The 13,814-nt window shown below is 38.2% G+C and overlaps 1 protein-coding gene across 1 annotated transcript in view; it reads right to left on the bottom strand.

Annotated features, from left to right (window-relative positions):
* The window catches only part of NGR-A16 (neuropeptide receptor A16), a 79,832-nt gene that overhangs the window by 16,928 nt on the left and 49,090 nt on the right, over positions 1–13,814 (bottom strand). The window contains exons 2-5 of the mRNA XM_073092010.1: positions 11,738–12,413; positions 4,581–4,728; positions 2,581–2,722; positions 1,202–1,314 (exon numbers count right to left, since the gene is read on the bottom strand). Coding sequence (XP_072948111.1) covers positions 1,202–1,314; positions 2,581–2,722; positions 4,581–4,728; positions 11,738–12,352 — 1,018 coding nt within the window. The 5' untranslated portion in view covers positions 12,353–12,413. The remainder of the gene's footprint in view (positions 1–1,201; positions 1,315–2,580; positions 2,723–4,580; positions 4,729–11,737; positions 12,414–13,814) is intronic.

Here is a 13,814-nt window from a genome sequence, read left to right as displayed (position 1 = left end):
GGTTCATTAAATTAATGTTGTTTAATACCGAAGGCCTTATAGCTGGTACTAAGCAGACTATGACTTAACTCCTATCATTCTGAGTGGAGACTCGGACCCAAACGTACCATAGTAATTGGTTGACGAAGCAAAAATAACCCTTTTAGGCTAAAGTGTATCGGTATACCCTTTTAGATTGAAGTTTAAATTACTTGAAATGAATTGTGAAACCATATAGTTGAGTTGAAGCCTAATAGTGTCGCGGTACTGGAAAATTAGAAGCTGTTAGCCTAATGGTTAAAACTTGGCGTCTTATAGAAGGCCTTAGGTTCGATCCCAGGCACCTGTGATTTTTTAAAGGTATGTGCATATTACAATTTATTTATCACTTGTTTAAACAGTGAAGGAAGACATCGTCAAAAGACTTACAAACTTAAATTTTAAAAGGTCTGAAATGTTTGTAAAGTCAATTCACTTGGCCAGCGCGATGGACTACGTTTAGTGGAAATCCATTCCCAGCAGTGGGACACTTATAAGTTGTTGACGTGGACTAGAAAATTAATAGTGCACTCTTATGACTCAGAAGTTATGGTTCAGTTGGATACGGGTTCGAGTCTCCGGTCAAATAATTATGAGTTTTGATTTCAGTTCTCGGTATGTATGTAATTTTCACTTCACAAAATTAATTATCACTTGCTTAAACAGTGAAGGAAAAAATCGTGAGGAAACCTGCATGCCTGTGAGATTTATAAAAAAAAAAATTAACGGTATGTGAAGTCTACCAGTACGCACTTGGCCAGCGCGGTGGACTATGGCCTAATCCTTCTCATTCTGAGAGGAGATCCGTGCCCAGCAGTGGGACAGTAATGGGTTGATGATGATCCATAGCACCCACTGAGAATGCTTGTGGAGCAAATAACATAGAAAGGGTTTCTTCGCCACGTTGAGTAATATAAATGGTTGATCCTAAGTGGTATTTTTCTTAGTTAAAGAGTATTAGAACTTACTACAGCTGCGTTTTTATCCTTTAAGCACGGAACTCTAAAAACGTCTTCAAAGAAACAGCAGAAATCGGAAATAAAGAAGGTCATGCCTGAAATTTGACGCAGGAAATGTCGACTAGGATTTGCCGACCACAGCATTCGAATTTCATAGTATTCGAGTATGAGGCGAGTCGAGAGTGGGATGGGTGACCATCAGTGTTTATATACTAAATACTTACTTTGTTCAGCGGGAGCCAGTTGAACAGTCTCTGCTTGTCCGGGTATCTTCTCTGACCGCCACAGCACCCGAACGATCTGGTGGTACGCCACCGTCATCAGGAGGAGTGGTATCCTGGGAACAAATAACCAACATGCACTTAAGTTACGCGAAGGTTTTTAAAATGGGAGAAGCAGACGAGCGCTTGCAGACCACCTGATGGTAAATGCTATTTCCACACATGGATATCTACAAGCTATCCCACATAATAATTAATTTCTATCTGAGGCTGGCCACAAATGCGAAAATGTATGTCTCCCGTACCACACCTTTCAAACCAAAATACAGCGGTGCCTAACACTGTTGTGTTTTGATTCGAATAGATATGGCAGTCGGCAGTGGTGCTGCCGGAGTGGAACCACAAAGGGTTCTAACACCTTCAAATCTAATGAAATAACATATCGATATCATGGAGTTTCTTTCGTGCCTCTTCTCCATAACCTTCCGAAGCGGTAATAGATTGTTGATATTCAAAAAGAGTCATAAATGAAACAATATTGAATTAATGAGTTTTGAATTTGATAAATCGTTACCACACCCTTCAAACGAGTATTTAACCTTAAATTTCCCAAGGTCTGAGCAATCAAAAAGCGTTGAATGGTTTGGAATATAAAAATTGAAAACATTTTCGAATATGCGGCAACGTGCTCGTACCATCCATTATCAAACTGAAGGTCGTTCCGTTTTCAGTGAATTCAGGAAATAGATTTCGTTGAATGGATATCGACAAAGGAACCATAATTTATACAATGTACGTATACATTAATGTTTAATATATTACGCACACTCATAATCATATCATTGTTATAAAAATATTTTGGGCCGGATAGTTCCTGATACGAAATAACCGATTATTTTATGAGAAGTACTATGACTATGCAAAGTAAGTGTTGAGTAGCCAATACCCTCATAGGCCTTTTTCAACCAGGCAAGAAGCAGAAAAGCTTATAGGATTCCAAAAACATTTCTGCCTAATAACAGTGATGTAACCTTTACTTTATTCCGGTTTGAAGGATGTGGCAACGTCGTCATGCTTATCCAATGCGTTTCAACTTAATCCTCAGGGGCAGCAAGGTATGTATTTTATCTCGAGTTGATTGATGTCCATGGGCGGCTGATGCCATTTACTGTCAGCTGGACTGCATGCTTTTTTGATATTTCAATTTTATACGTGAAATCGGTTACCGATTGGCATTCCTAAGGACTAACATAGTGCTGTACAATAAGTTATCCAGCATTCACACTATTCTACCGAAACGAAAAAACTGCTTCACAATAGACATAAAAGTGATACTAATGGTATTCTAGAAACTTCACGATTAGAATTAGAAGATTACTCACGTGTAAATGAAGAGCATCTTGATGATGTGCCACACGAGGTCGCTGGTGGAGGACCAGATCGCCATGCACTGCACCAGGTACTCCAGCTCGAAGCGCAGGGGTACCATCTTGACTGTAGTCAGAACCACCAACTCCGGGGAATCTGGTGAGAAGAGCACATTTTGAAATATGTCTTTTTGTATTAAGCTAAAGTGTTGAGGAAGTGAGTGTAGTTCATCTAATAATTAGTAATCACTGCAACCCATGTACATCAGTAACCGATTCTATATAGATTTGAAGATTTTTTTATAATATAGGAGTAACAGAGGAGCATGCAATCCACCTGATGGGAAGTGGCTACTGCCGCCCATGAACATCTATAATGAACCTCAGATAAGGTTAGATATTCCTACCTTTTTTTTTTTTTTTGTTTACTTTTAGCATTTGCACTTTACATTTTAGAGATTGCATCATACCTTTTGACATTTTGAAAAAAGAAACGTTTTGACGACTCGTTTCATTTTTTATAATATACCTAGAAGGAGACGAGCATGCAGTCCACCTGATGGTAAGTGGCTACTACCGCCCATGGACATCTGTAATCAACCCCAGATAGGATTAGATATTCCTACCTGAGGTCGGCCACAGATGCGCCGCTACTCCTAAGGACTTAGCTGGAACGCCTCGGAAAAGAATGTTTCCCTTACCACACCCTTCAAACCAGAACACAGAAGCGCGTAACACTGCTGTTATGGGGCAGAAATAGATGTAGCGATAGTGCGTCCCTAGTCAAACCATAAAGGATTCTATCACTTTCAATGTAAGTACAAAAAAGTCAGTCATTTGACTAAACTTTGGTTCTATTATGGACTCCGCCTGCAGTATCGCTAGGTTTAAATATAAAATACTTACTTCACAATGGCCAACTGAGTCTTTGAATCTCATCAATCGATTAAACACTTAGCTTCAAAGTTGTGCTTAACAAACTTGTATGAAAAGCTCTAAGCTTCACAAAGACTGAGCTTTGATTGGCTCTACATAAGTTAATATGTCTCGAATCAAAACCTTGAAATGTGGCTTAAACCTACGTCTAATTTGTGAGGAGAAGTTTACGTTGGTTAAAATAGAAGTGGAGGATTTTGAGAATTAAGTTAAATGAAATAGAAGTGAAGCACTGTTATAATTTGTAAATAAAAATTCTCATTTAGAAGCTTAAATGTGCGTTTATAAGATTGAAGTATAGTCCGCGCCAAGCTTCTAGTCCGCTCTGAAGTTGTTGCCCACGGGCGTAGTCAGAAAGCGAATGCGATCGAACACAACTACAAGCATATACTCCGTAGCAACAGTAAGGGCACACTAACGCAGCTATTTACACGTGGGCGAGAGCGGGCAGCGGACGGGTGCCGGCGGGGTCCCGCGCTGTCTTCGTCCCGCTAATATTTACAATTTGCTGTTGCGACGCGACTCGTTTCCATAGTCAGAGCGGACTAGAAGTTTGGCGCGGACTCTACATAACAAACAAGCGTGCAGTTCACCTGATAGTAAGTAGTCACTGCTGCTCATGGACTGTAACTAACTCCATATAGAACAGATTATATCTAGAGCAGATCACAGATGCTTTGTCACTCCATCAGGACTAAGGTGACTAAGTCAGCCGGGATCCACACTCTTCCACGCCACGTAAAAACGTCAGAGCTAGTTCATGCTAGAAATGGCGTGATGGTGTTGCCAGAAAACGAACTGCAAAGGATTCTTACTTTTCCGAGGCCTTCCAGCTTAACCTTCAGGAGTAGTGGCGAATCTGTGGCCGACCTCAGAAATTGCTTATCCTATGTGGGGTTCATTACATATGTCCATGGGCAGTACCCACTTACCATCAGATGGACTGCATGCCCGTCTGTTACTCCTATATTTTAAAAAAAAAAAAAAAAAAACAAAAAATTACTATTTTTTGCATCATGCCACCTATATCGAATCACGGCTCATTCTCCCTTTAAAATCCTCAATAAATTAACACTTACTGAACATAAGCGATACAGTCCAGATGATGAGGATTCCGGTCTTCGCGCGGCTGGTGGTGGACTTGAACTTGAGGGGGAAGCAGATGGCGTACCAGCGGTCCATCGAGATGAAGGTGAGCGTCAGCACTGACACCGTCACTGATACTGACTGGAAGAAAATTTACAGGTTAGCTTGATGATTATACGTTCATAACATACTGCATTGAAGATTTTCTTCTCTTACTACTTTCAGAATGAGAAGGCAATAAATCTTTATGGTGTCCAGTGTCAAACCATTATCGTCCCACGGCTGGGAACGAATCTCATGTTAAAACGGTAGGAGTTGAATCATTGTCCACCGGGCTGGCTAAGTGCGAATTGGTACACTTAACCCACCTATGAGAAAAATGTCAAGTAGCCTTAGGCGTATAGGTTTCCTCACGATCTTTTCAATTATAATTATAGCAAGTAACAATAATTTCTGATTAAGATTATGGAAAAATCCAGCCGAAACCAGTAAGTGTTTCTTTTGCGCCTAGGAACGTATTTGAATCTGGCTTTACCTAACTAACTATTAGCTAATGACACTTAATTTTATTCTGTTATGACTTCGACGGACATTACGCACCGAGTCAATCAGCAATCAACAAATTTACATAACATAAGCAATTATTTATCATTTACATCACAAGGAGTATAATTCTACAAAGTTCCGTAAAATATCTGAGCTGGGAAGTTTGTTGAACAGCAGGATCAAAGTCAAAAGACGGTATTTAGGAGTCAAAAGTTGTCAACAATAACAATAACATTATCTTTTGATTGTGTAATCAAAAATGCGTTGTACAAATTTTCTAAATGGACAATTATCGCCCATGGAAATCTGTATTCAACCCCAGATAATTTGAATACATGAGGTAACAGTTGCGTCGCTAACCTTAAGGACTAAGTTCGACCGCCAGGAATAAGTATGCCTTGTCCCTGTAGTTCCGGGACTAGAATAGGGCTACGGTAACACCTGCCTGTCGTAAGAGGCGACTAAAAGGGGGCTTCCGGGGTTGCGGGCGGCAAGAGTGGGAGCTCGAGCCGTCCAGAAAGCGACCCCGGGAAGGACGGCGGTATGTGTGGTCGCATATAGTCGTAAACACTACATGGTGTGGGAGGAGCGAAAACTGCTCCCCCAGGGTAGAGCCCGATCGGGGCATTGCGCTTGCAGGACTCCGGTTGCATTCCATCGGAGTTCCCGGAGTTCTTCAACAATCGTTGAGGACGGCCACCGAGGGGGTTTTAGTGCGGTAAAAGTCCCACATAACCCGGCGTCACTCCCATGGCGTCGGGTACCTTTTAAAAGGTTCCCCGTCGAAAAATAAAAGGTATAAGTATGCCTTGATGGCCTTGCCTGGGTTGATTACACATGTCCACGGTCGGCAGTAGCCACTAGCTATCATGCTCGTCTACTCTAATATTTAAAAAAAAACTACAAGTATACTTATTATTACACAATCCTCGTAACCTTTCAAAACAATATTATTTTACAAACATTAATTGATTCGTCGAAATGTAATTACTAAACGATCAGTATTATTTGTCAATACAATCAGGAAAGTCAATATTCACTTGAAAGCTAGGGACGATATTGTCATCTGATTTTATACCTTCAACACCCACCATGCCTGGAATATTTGATCTGATTTGCAAAGTTACATTTGTACTTTTTCTGGTAATCAAAATTTATTGCTTCTATCAGACAGAAAGCAGTTTAAACTTGACGTTCTCAAAAAAATGTTTTCAAAGGTAAGTGAAAGTGAAGTCTACTAATACGCACTTGGCAGCACGGTGGACTATGGCCTAATCCTTCTCATTCTGAGAGGAGACTCTTGCCCAGCAGCGAGACAGTAAAAGGTTCATGATGATGATGTTATCGACTCAACAAATTTTTTTGCCTATTAGATATTAAATAGCACTGATTGAAGGACTAAGAAAGACTATATTATACTGCTCATAATTATTTATTATTACCTTTTCACTAAAACGAAATTACTTCACATTAGAAATGTGTGACGGTAGTACCTTCCTGATCGAATCATACTGTTATATCTCCTATAAACGTGGTACCACAAAACTTTAAAATCAAACCGAGGCCCGAACCCTGGTCTGTAGTAAGAAACCACTAAGCCATTACCAATTAATTTATTTTACACGCATCAAATATGACAAGATACCTTTAATGAGGACATTTTCCGCGAAAGGATGAAAAGTTTACGTTCATTTTGTTATCAAAGGGCTCAAAATGAGGGTACATTTTGAATGAAATTCCAATAACGAAAATGAATTAACTTTGGTCGTGTTGAAAACAATGTTTCGTGAGTAATAAAGGTATGATGATGTAGGCAGTACAGTGATAGCCTAGTGGTTATGGAAGGATCGAGGGACCCAAGGTTCAAATCCAAGGAACGTACCTCTGATTTTCAAAGTTATCTGCGTATTAGAAATTAGTTATCACTTGCAAGGAAAAATCACGAGGAAGCCTGCATACCTGGGAAATCTTAAAAAAAGTTTTCAGAGGTTTGTGAAGTCGACCAAATCGCACTTGGCCAGCGCTGTGGATGACCTAATCCTTCTCATTCTGAGAGGAGACCCGTGCCCAGCACTGGGACAGTAATGGGTAGATGATGATGATGAGTTAGGTACCTACTTTCGTTTGAATCTTTGTTTGAATTATACTTCTCGGTACATATTTTGTACAATAAAATTATATCTGACAACACCACTGCTACCACTACCATTGTCTCTATTTTTTAGGGTTCCGTACTAAAAAATATTTATAATATAGGAGCAGCATACGAGCATACAACCCTCCTGATTAGGTTCCTGGTCAGTGACTACTGCCGTTCATGAATATCAGAAACTAATCAACCACAGATTAGATTAAATAACTTCTTGAGGTCGGGCATAGATTCGCCGCTACCCCTGAGGACTAAGCTGAAATGGCTCGAAAAAGTATGTCTTCCTTACCACATCCTTCAGACCAGAACACAGCGATGCTTAACATTGCTATTATTAGGTAGAAATAGGTGGTGGTATTGGTGGCGGAGTAGAACCACAAAGTGTTCTACCACCTTCTTATGTTGTCTAATGACCTTAAACTAATAATTAATGTGTATATTTAGGTCCAATATCAGTTCACACGTTTTATAGATTAGCATATAGAAAAACAAACATCAAAGTATGGTTGCTTACCCCGTGAAAAACATACACTTTCTAAATAGGATTACTTGGAAAATTATCAACTTTATTTCAAAAGATAATGTTTGTCTTTTCATTTCATTCTAACATCAATTTGAATATGATATAATTTTATTAAAATTCAACGCGTGTGGGGTGGTTGTGTAATCACACTCCGTAAAAGGGGATAATGTAAAATATGCAAAATCACCCTTTGTGGTTCGACTCCGTACACCTATTACTACCTAATAACAGCAGTGTTAAACGCTGCTGTGTTCTAGTTTGAAGTAATGACAAGGAAAACATATTTTTCCGAAGTCTTCCAGCTTAGTCCTTAAGGGTAGCGGCGCATCTGTGGTCGATCTCAGGTAGGAATATCTAATCCCATCTGGGGTTGATTACCGATGCCCATAGGCGGCATAGCCACTTACCATCAGGTGGACTGCATGCTCGTCTGCTACTCCTAGATTATAAAAAAAAAATCCATGGGTAGCGGTAGTAACTTAAAATCAGATGGACAGCATGCTCATCTGCTATTCCTTTGAAAAAATACACGTTTTACGTTCCTTCGAGGAATTTTCATGTTATTATATCACTTTGATGACTGGAAGTAATCTAAATTAATGAATGTTACTGTAAATTTGAGTTCATTGCACGTTTGTCGTGTAAGGGAACTCTAAATTAGATTTTCTCGAGAAATAACATCGCAAAATATTTTGATTCACGAAAATTTTCATGAAATATCACAGAGGTTAAGGTTAATGACCCTAACCCATGTGATATCCCTTAAAATCTAATTAGTTTTGGCTAATATAAGTAATCAATGAAAATGGAAACTCAATTGTATTAATTTTAGTCTCACACTCTGGAGGTTCAAATTCTACTCACCTCCTAAGTTTTGATCGGAAATATAATAAGTATTAGGTGCTAAATCTAGTATTAATACTTAAGAAAATTTCATAAAGAACCCTACTTTCCTAAAACCATGGGAGTATGTAAGGAAGATACGATATCCGGAACCTAAAGCATAAACAACAAAAAAACATTATAAAAGGACCTTATTTGCCGCCAAATTATCTCTGATAATTTATTTCGGAAGACGCCTTAGCTTTTTTGTAGTCTACCTTTTTGCCTATTCGTTTAAAGAGCTACAAATTCAACTTCCACCCCGGACAAATTAATAAAGTTATGGCTACATCCCTATCTGAGAGTTTTGTAAAAAAACTCAAACCTGATTTACGAGATATCAATCCGAATTCGTCAGTATTGGATTACGGCCTATATCATTTTCATCTGAGCTAAAGAACCTGTGTCCAATGGTTGAACAATAGCTCGATGATAAGCAATGACCGTTAGTGTCTAGATTTTTGCTTTAAGCTATCTTTAATTGATGCAAAGCATTTAACCAAAATTAGCATGCACTCCTTGATGTTCAAATGGTTAGCAGCCATTTTCATCTGCAACTTGTTTTAAGATAAGATTACCTGAGCTGATCACAGACACTCCTGAAAACTAAGGTAGTCGCCGATATAAGTCAGCCGACATCAAACCTCTTCCACCAAAAAGCAAGAATTCCATCATGCTAGGAATAGGTATGGCTTTAGTAGCCCAATCGAACACTTTTGCTTCTACCACCATTCAGGAAGAAAAGTACCACATTGACTCTTCTATGGCACACAGGCATTAATAAGTTGCATTTCCATATTTTTTCATTTTTAGGATATCAAAATAGTAAATGAGCATTAAGCAATGAGCATGCCTAACCACAAAGTTGTTCCATCACCTTCAAATTAGTCTATGTGTTTGTTTCTTAGCTTTTTGTGGTTTCATTCCCCTGGAAGATACTAAAAGTTTATGTCCTCATTTATTTATAAAAAAAAGTAAAATCAGACAAACTCTCACTAACAGAAAGCAGTATCAATTTCAGACAAAAGTTATTGAACCTTAAGAAACTTTTCGGTGACTATCCCTTTAATAAGGGTCTTCGCAAGTTTTTTGAAGAAGAAATTGAAACTTTTAGGTCGTTTACCAGTTGTATGAACTTGTCAATTTTTATCTAATCATTTTTGAGAAATTTTAAGAAAACTGCATACCTGAGAGATTTATAAAAAAAAAATCTCAAAGGTATGAAGTCTACCAATACGCACTTGGCCAGCGCGGTAGACTGTGCCCAACAGTAATGGGTTGTTAATGATGATGATGATGAGAAACTTTAATCCCAAATTTGTTTGGCAGAAGTAGGTGTGACGGGGGTACCTACCCTTTCAAACCATATCCGCTCTGTTGCCTTTCGATTCTGATTTCGTTTCATGGCCTGTAGAACAAAAGTCTAAAGTAGGTACTTTGTCGCTATGTATCATCTCATATTACACACCCACGTAACCAATACATCAACAATATGTAAGCTCATGTTGTAATGCGAAAGCACGCCTGAATATTATTCATGGATCATGTATAATATATGCAGGATGCGTTAGTGTGTGTAATAACTCACGCACACATACAATGACGAAATTACGTATGTACGAGACATACAATTACAACCATATTTGCACACGGAGTGGTCCAGGCCAAATTCTTGCCAAAAGCATGCAGTGTGTATATTATATGTAAGATTTCAACGTGTTTTGCCATTTCATAACTTTGTCATCGTTTGTGTAAACACAAAGTTTAGGTAGTGACAGTGGACAGAGCTTATTGGTTGAATTTCTTCTCACTTTGTGCGTCTGGCATTCGAACCCAGGGTCCCAGGTCTCCTCTCTAAATGAGAACGATTTAGGTCATAATCCACTATTTTAGACAAGTACCGGTCGGTAAACCTTTTTATACCTTCTTTAAGAACTTTTTAGAGTGCTTCTGCTCTTTCTTCTACATTCTGATATGTCGTAGAAATTTTCGTTGAAGACTTTAACAAGTGATTATATGGTTTTGAATAAAGATTCAAATTGTAAATACATAAAAAAGAATGGACGGCCGTAACTTTTTTTTTATAATATAGGAGTAGCAGACGAGCATGAAGTCCACCTGATGGTAAGTGGCTACTGCCGCCCATGGACATCTGTAATCAACCCCAGATAGGATTAGAGGATTAAATATTCCTACCTGAGGTCGGGTATAGATGCGCCGTGTAGCGGCTGAGGACTAAGCTGGAACGCCTCAGAAAAGTCTGTCTCCCTTACCGCACCCTTTAAAACGGAACACAGCAGCGCCTAACACTGCTGTTATAAGGAAGAAATAGGTGTGGCGGTGGTGCCACCGGAGTCGAACCACAAACGGTTCTACCACCTTCAAACTACTACTACTTGTAATACGGCTGTATACAATTTTTCAAAAAACCGAAGATTCAAAAGTTCACAGCAACAAGAACATACATAAAATCTCAGTGGAGTGGAAACTTCACGCTAATTCCGGACCATATTAGCTTCATATGAAGTCTGCCATGAAGTTTGTTTGTTCAGAAGTCTGAACTGAACTCTATGTATTTGTGGCGACGTTCACATACACAAATATAAGGAACGCAGACAGAATTTAATATACCGTTCGTCGTGGTTTGTGCTAAGTCTGTTCATATTTTACCGTCTAATTTAAATTAATAAAGAGTTTTGAGAGCGTGTCACCGATTTTGGAAAGTATTTTTCTTTAAGAATGTGATTTTCACTCCTTATCCTATACTAAATGTATCCAATTCTTTGCCTACCAAATAAGTGGAAAATGTAGTAAAACTAAATAAAATTTAAACAATAGTGGCTACATCCAGAAGGTAAGTAGCAGGTAAAGAATTAATTACTTTTAAAAGTTGTGTATCTAACCACTTTCGTGGAAACTTACATTCAAGCGGGTGATTTCAGCTAATCTACTAAGGAAATATATGGCTAGCTCTAATCTTCGAAGAGGAAAAATACTATTTTATAGGGAGATAATAATTATGTTTATCAGTTAACTTAAATTATTTGTACCTGAAAGTAAAGCAGTATCTTGCAGAGAGCTGGTCCCAGGAACCATGTTTCAGTGACATCCCACAGGACAGTCGGTGGCAAGCAAAACAGGATCACCATGAAATCCGCTACCGCCAAGTTTACTATGAAGTAGTTCGTCACCGTCCGCATAGAGTGATTACGGTACACAGCTACACACACTAACGTGTTCCCAACCAATCCGATGATGAAGACAGCTGTGTGCGTGCCTATTAGTACCCATTCATATACTTGTGGGTATATATAATTGTTCAACATCGTAGTATAATCTTCTCTGGTCATATTGCAGAATTCTGCCGCTCCTATACATTCTTCTTCGGTATAATTTACAGTTGTATCTATTGGTTCTTCAATTTTTAAATCTTCCTTCTTATCTTTAACTATTTCAGATTTGTTATCATCTTTATCGTATATATTTTCTATATACTCGTTATCTGAATAATCAATCGTTCGTTTAAATCTTACGATATTAGATTCTGCGTCTGTGAGATCATTTCGCTGTATTAAATCATTATATACAGCTGTTTTCGTTTTGGAAATATCGTTACTAGCGGTACTTATACTTAAGACGAGGCTTATTATTATAAATTTTGCCATAATTTCTAGTTTAATATTATGTTGTCCTTAATTCTATTTTCTTAGACAATCATCTTGAAATCTGTAACAAAGGAAAAGATGATATCCAATTATTAAAACTCAAATAAACCTATTAAAAATACCATTGGTCATTAATCAATCAATCGTTAATTCTATCCACAACGACTCTTGTTCAAAAATTGACTGAAATATCAAAGATAGTTAAATTCACAGACCTGTATCTAGGTCTGTGGTTAAATTATTCAGAAACATGAAAAAATCCTGAGAAAAAAATTGAGTATCAACACAATAATGAGAGCCTATTACGGCTTGTGCTCTAAATTTACAATTTAATGAATTTATTTTATGTTAATATTGAAGCAATAAAGCCAACAATTCATGTATGCAATTTACAATCTGTATTACCATGTTTGGAATCAATATAAACTTCATACCGGAAAACGTTCCCGAACTTTATGATAACTGGGATTAACTTGTCAAAGATGTTGCGTCAGATGAATTACCTCCGATCCGGGTACAGCGGATCTTGTTATTGCGATCACGATCCTCGCTAATCGATCCACGATTTACGTTAAACCACTAGAAACATGGGATATGATTATACGCCCATGTAATGTCTAATGGATTGGGAAAAGGGAGGATTTTGGGACCCAGTCCAGTTTTTATATAATAAAATATTAGCAGATGAACATGCAGTGCACCTGATGGTAAGTGGCTACTACCGCCCCCCGGCATTCTGTGTACGACCTCATGTAACATTACATTCCTACCAGAGGTCGGCCAGATGCATCGTTTCCCCTGAAGACTAAGCTGCAACACCTCGAAAAAGTGCGTCTCTCTTACCACACCCTTCAAATCAGAACACAGTAGTGTTTGACACTGCTGTTAATAGGCAAAAGACAGATGTGGCGTTGATGCCGACGGAGTCGAACCAAAAGGTATTCTTCCACCTTCAACTACCGCCACTTTCTTTACATACGAAATAGAAATAGTAATAAAAGTAGTAAACCAACATGCAGTCAACCTGAAAGGAAGTGGACATGAACCCTGTTTTGACCTTGTAGTCAACTTTAGATACAACTGAATTCTTATCTGCCATCGACTAGAGATCTAACTACCACTCAACACTAATTTGAAATGACTAGTAAGTCTTATTCTCGTCCCACACAATCTCTTTTGTTTCGAAAAGTTTTCCTTTCATCCCATTTAACAACAGCTCTATTTTCTAGTCAACCTTTTGGTACCAAAATGAAAACAATGAATTCAGTTTTCCTTAACATTCCTTAATTAAGATATTCTTCTTACGCCAGATCAAAACTGCTTAATTAAACACAAAAACAAAGCAAAGAAATTGAAAGTAATTAGATTCGTTAACGAATTAATCTTAATAATTGATTGGTTTCTAACTTCGCAGACTTCTTTAAATAGGTATTCAAAAGAAAATTAATTAAAATGCTATTCA

The sequence above is a fragment of the Epargyreus clarus genome, unplaced genomic scaffold, assembly GCF_041222505.1.
Source record: "Epargyreus clarus isolate Ecla_fem2 unplaced genomic scaffold, WU_Ecla_fem_2.2 ptg000035l, whole genome shotgun sequence".
In the NCBI taxonomy this organism is placed as follows: domain Eukaryota; kingdom Metazoa; phylum Arthropoda; class Insecta; order Lepidoptera; family Hesperiidae; genus Epargyreus; species Epargyreus clarus.
This window is presented reverse-complemented; position numbering and strand designations above follow the sequence as displayed.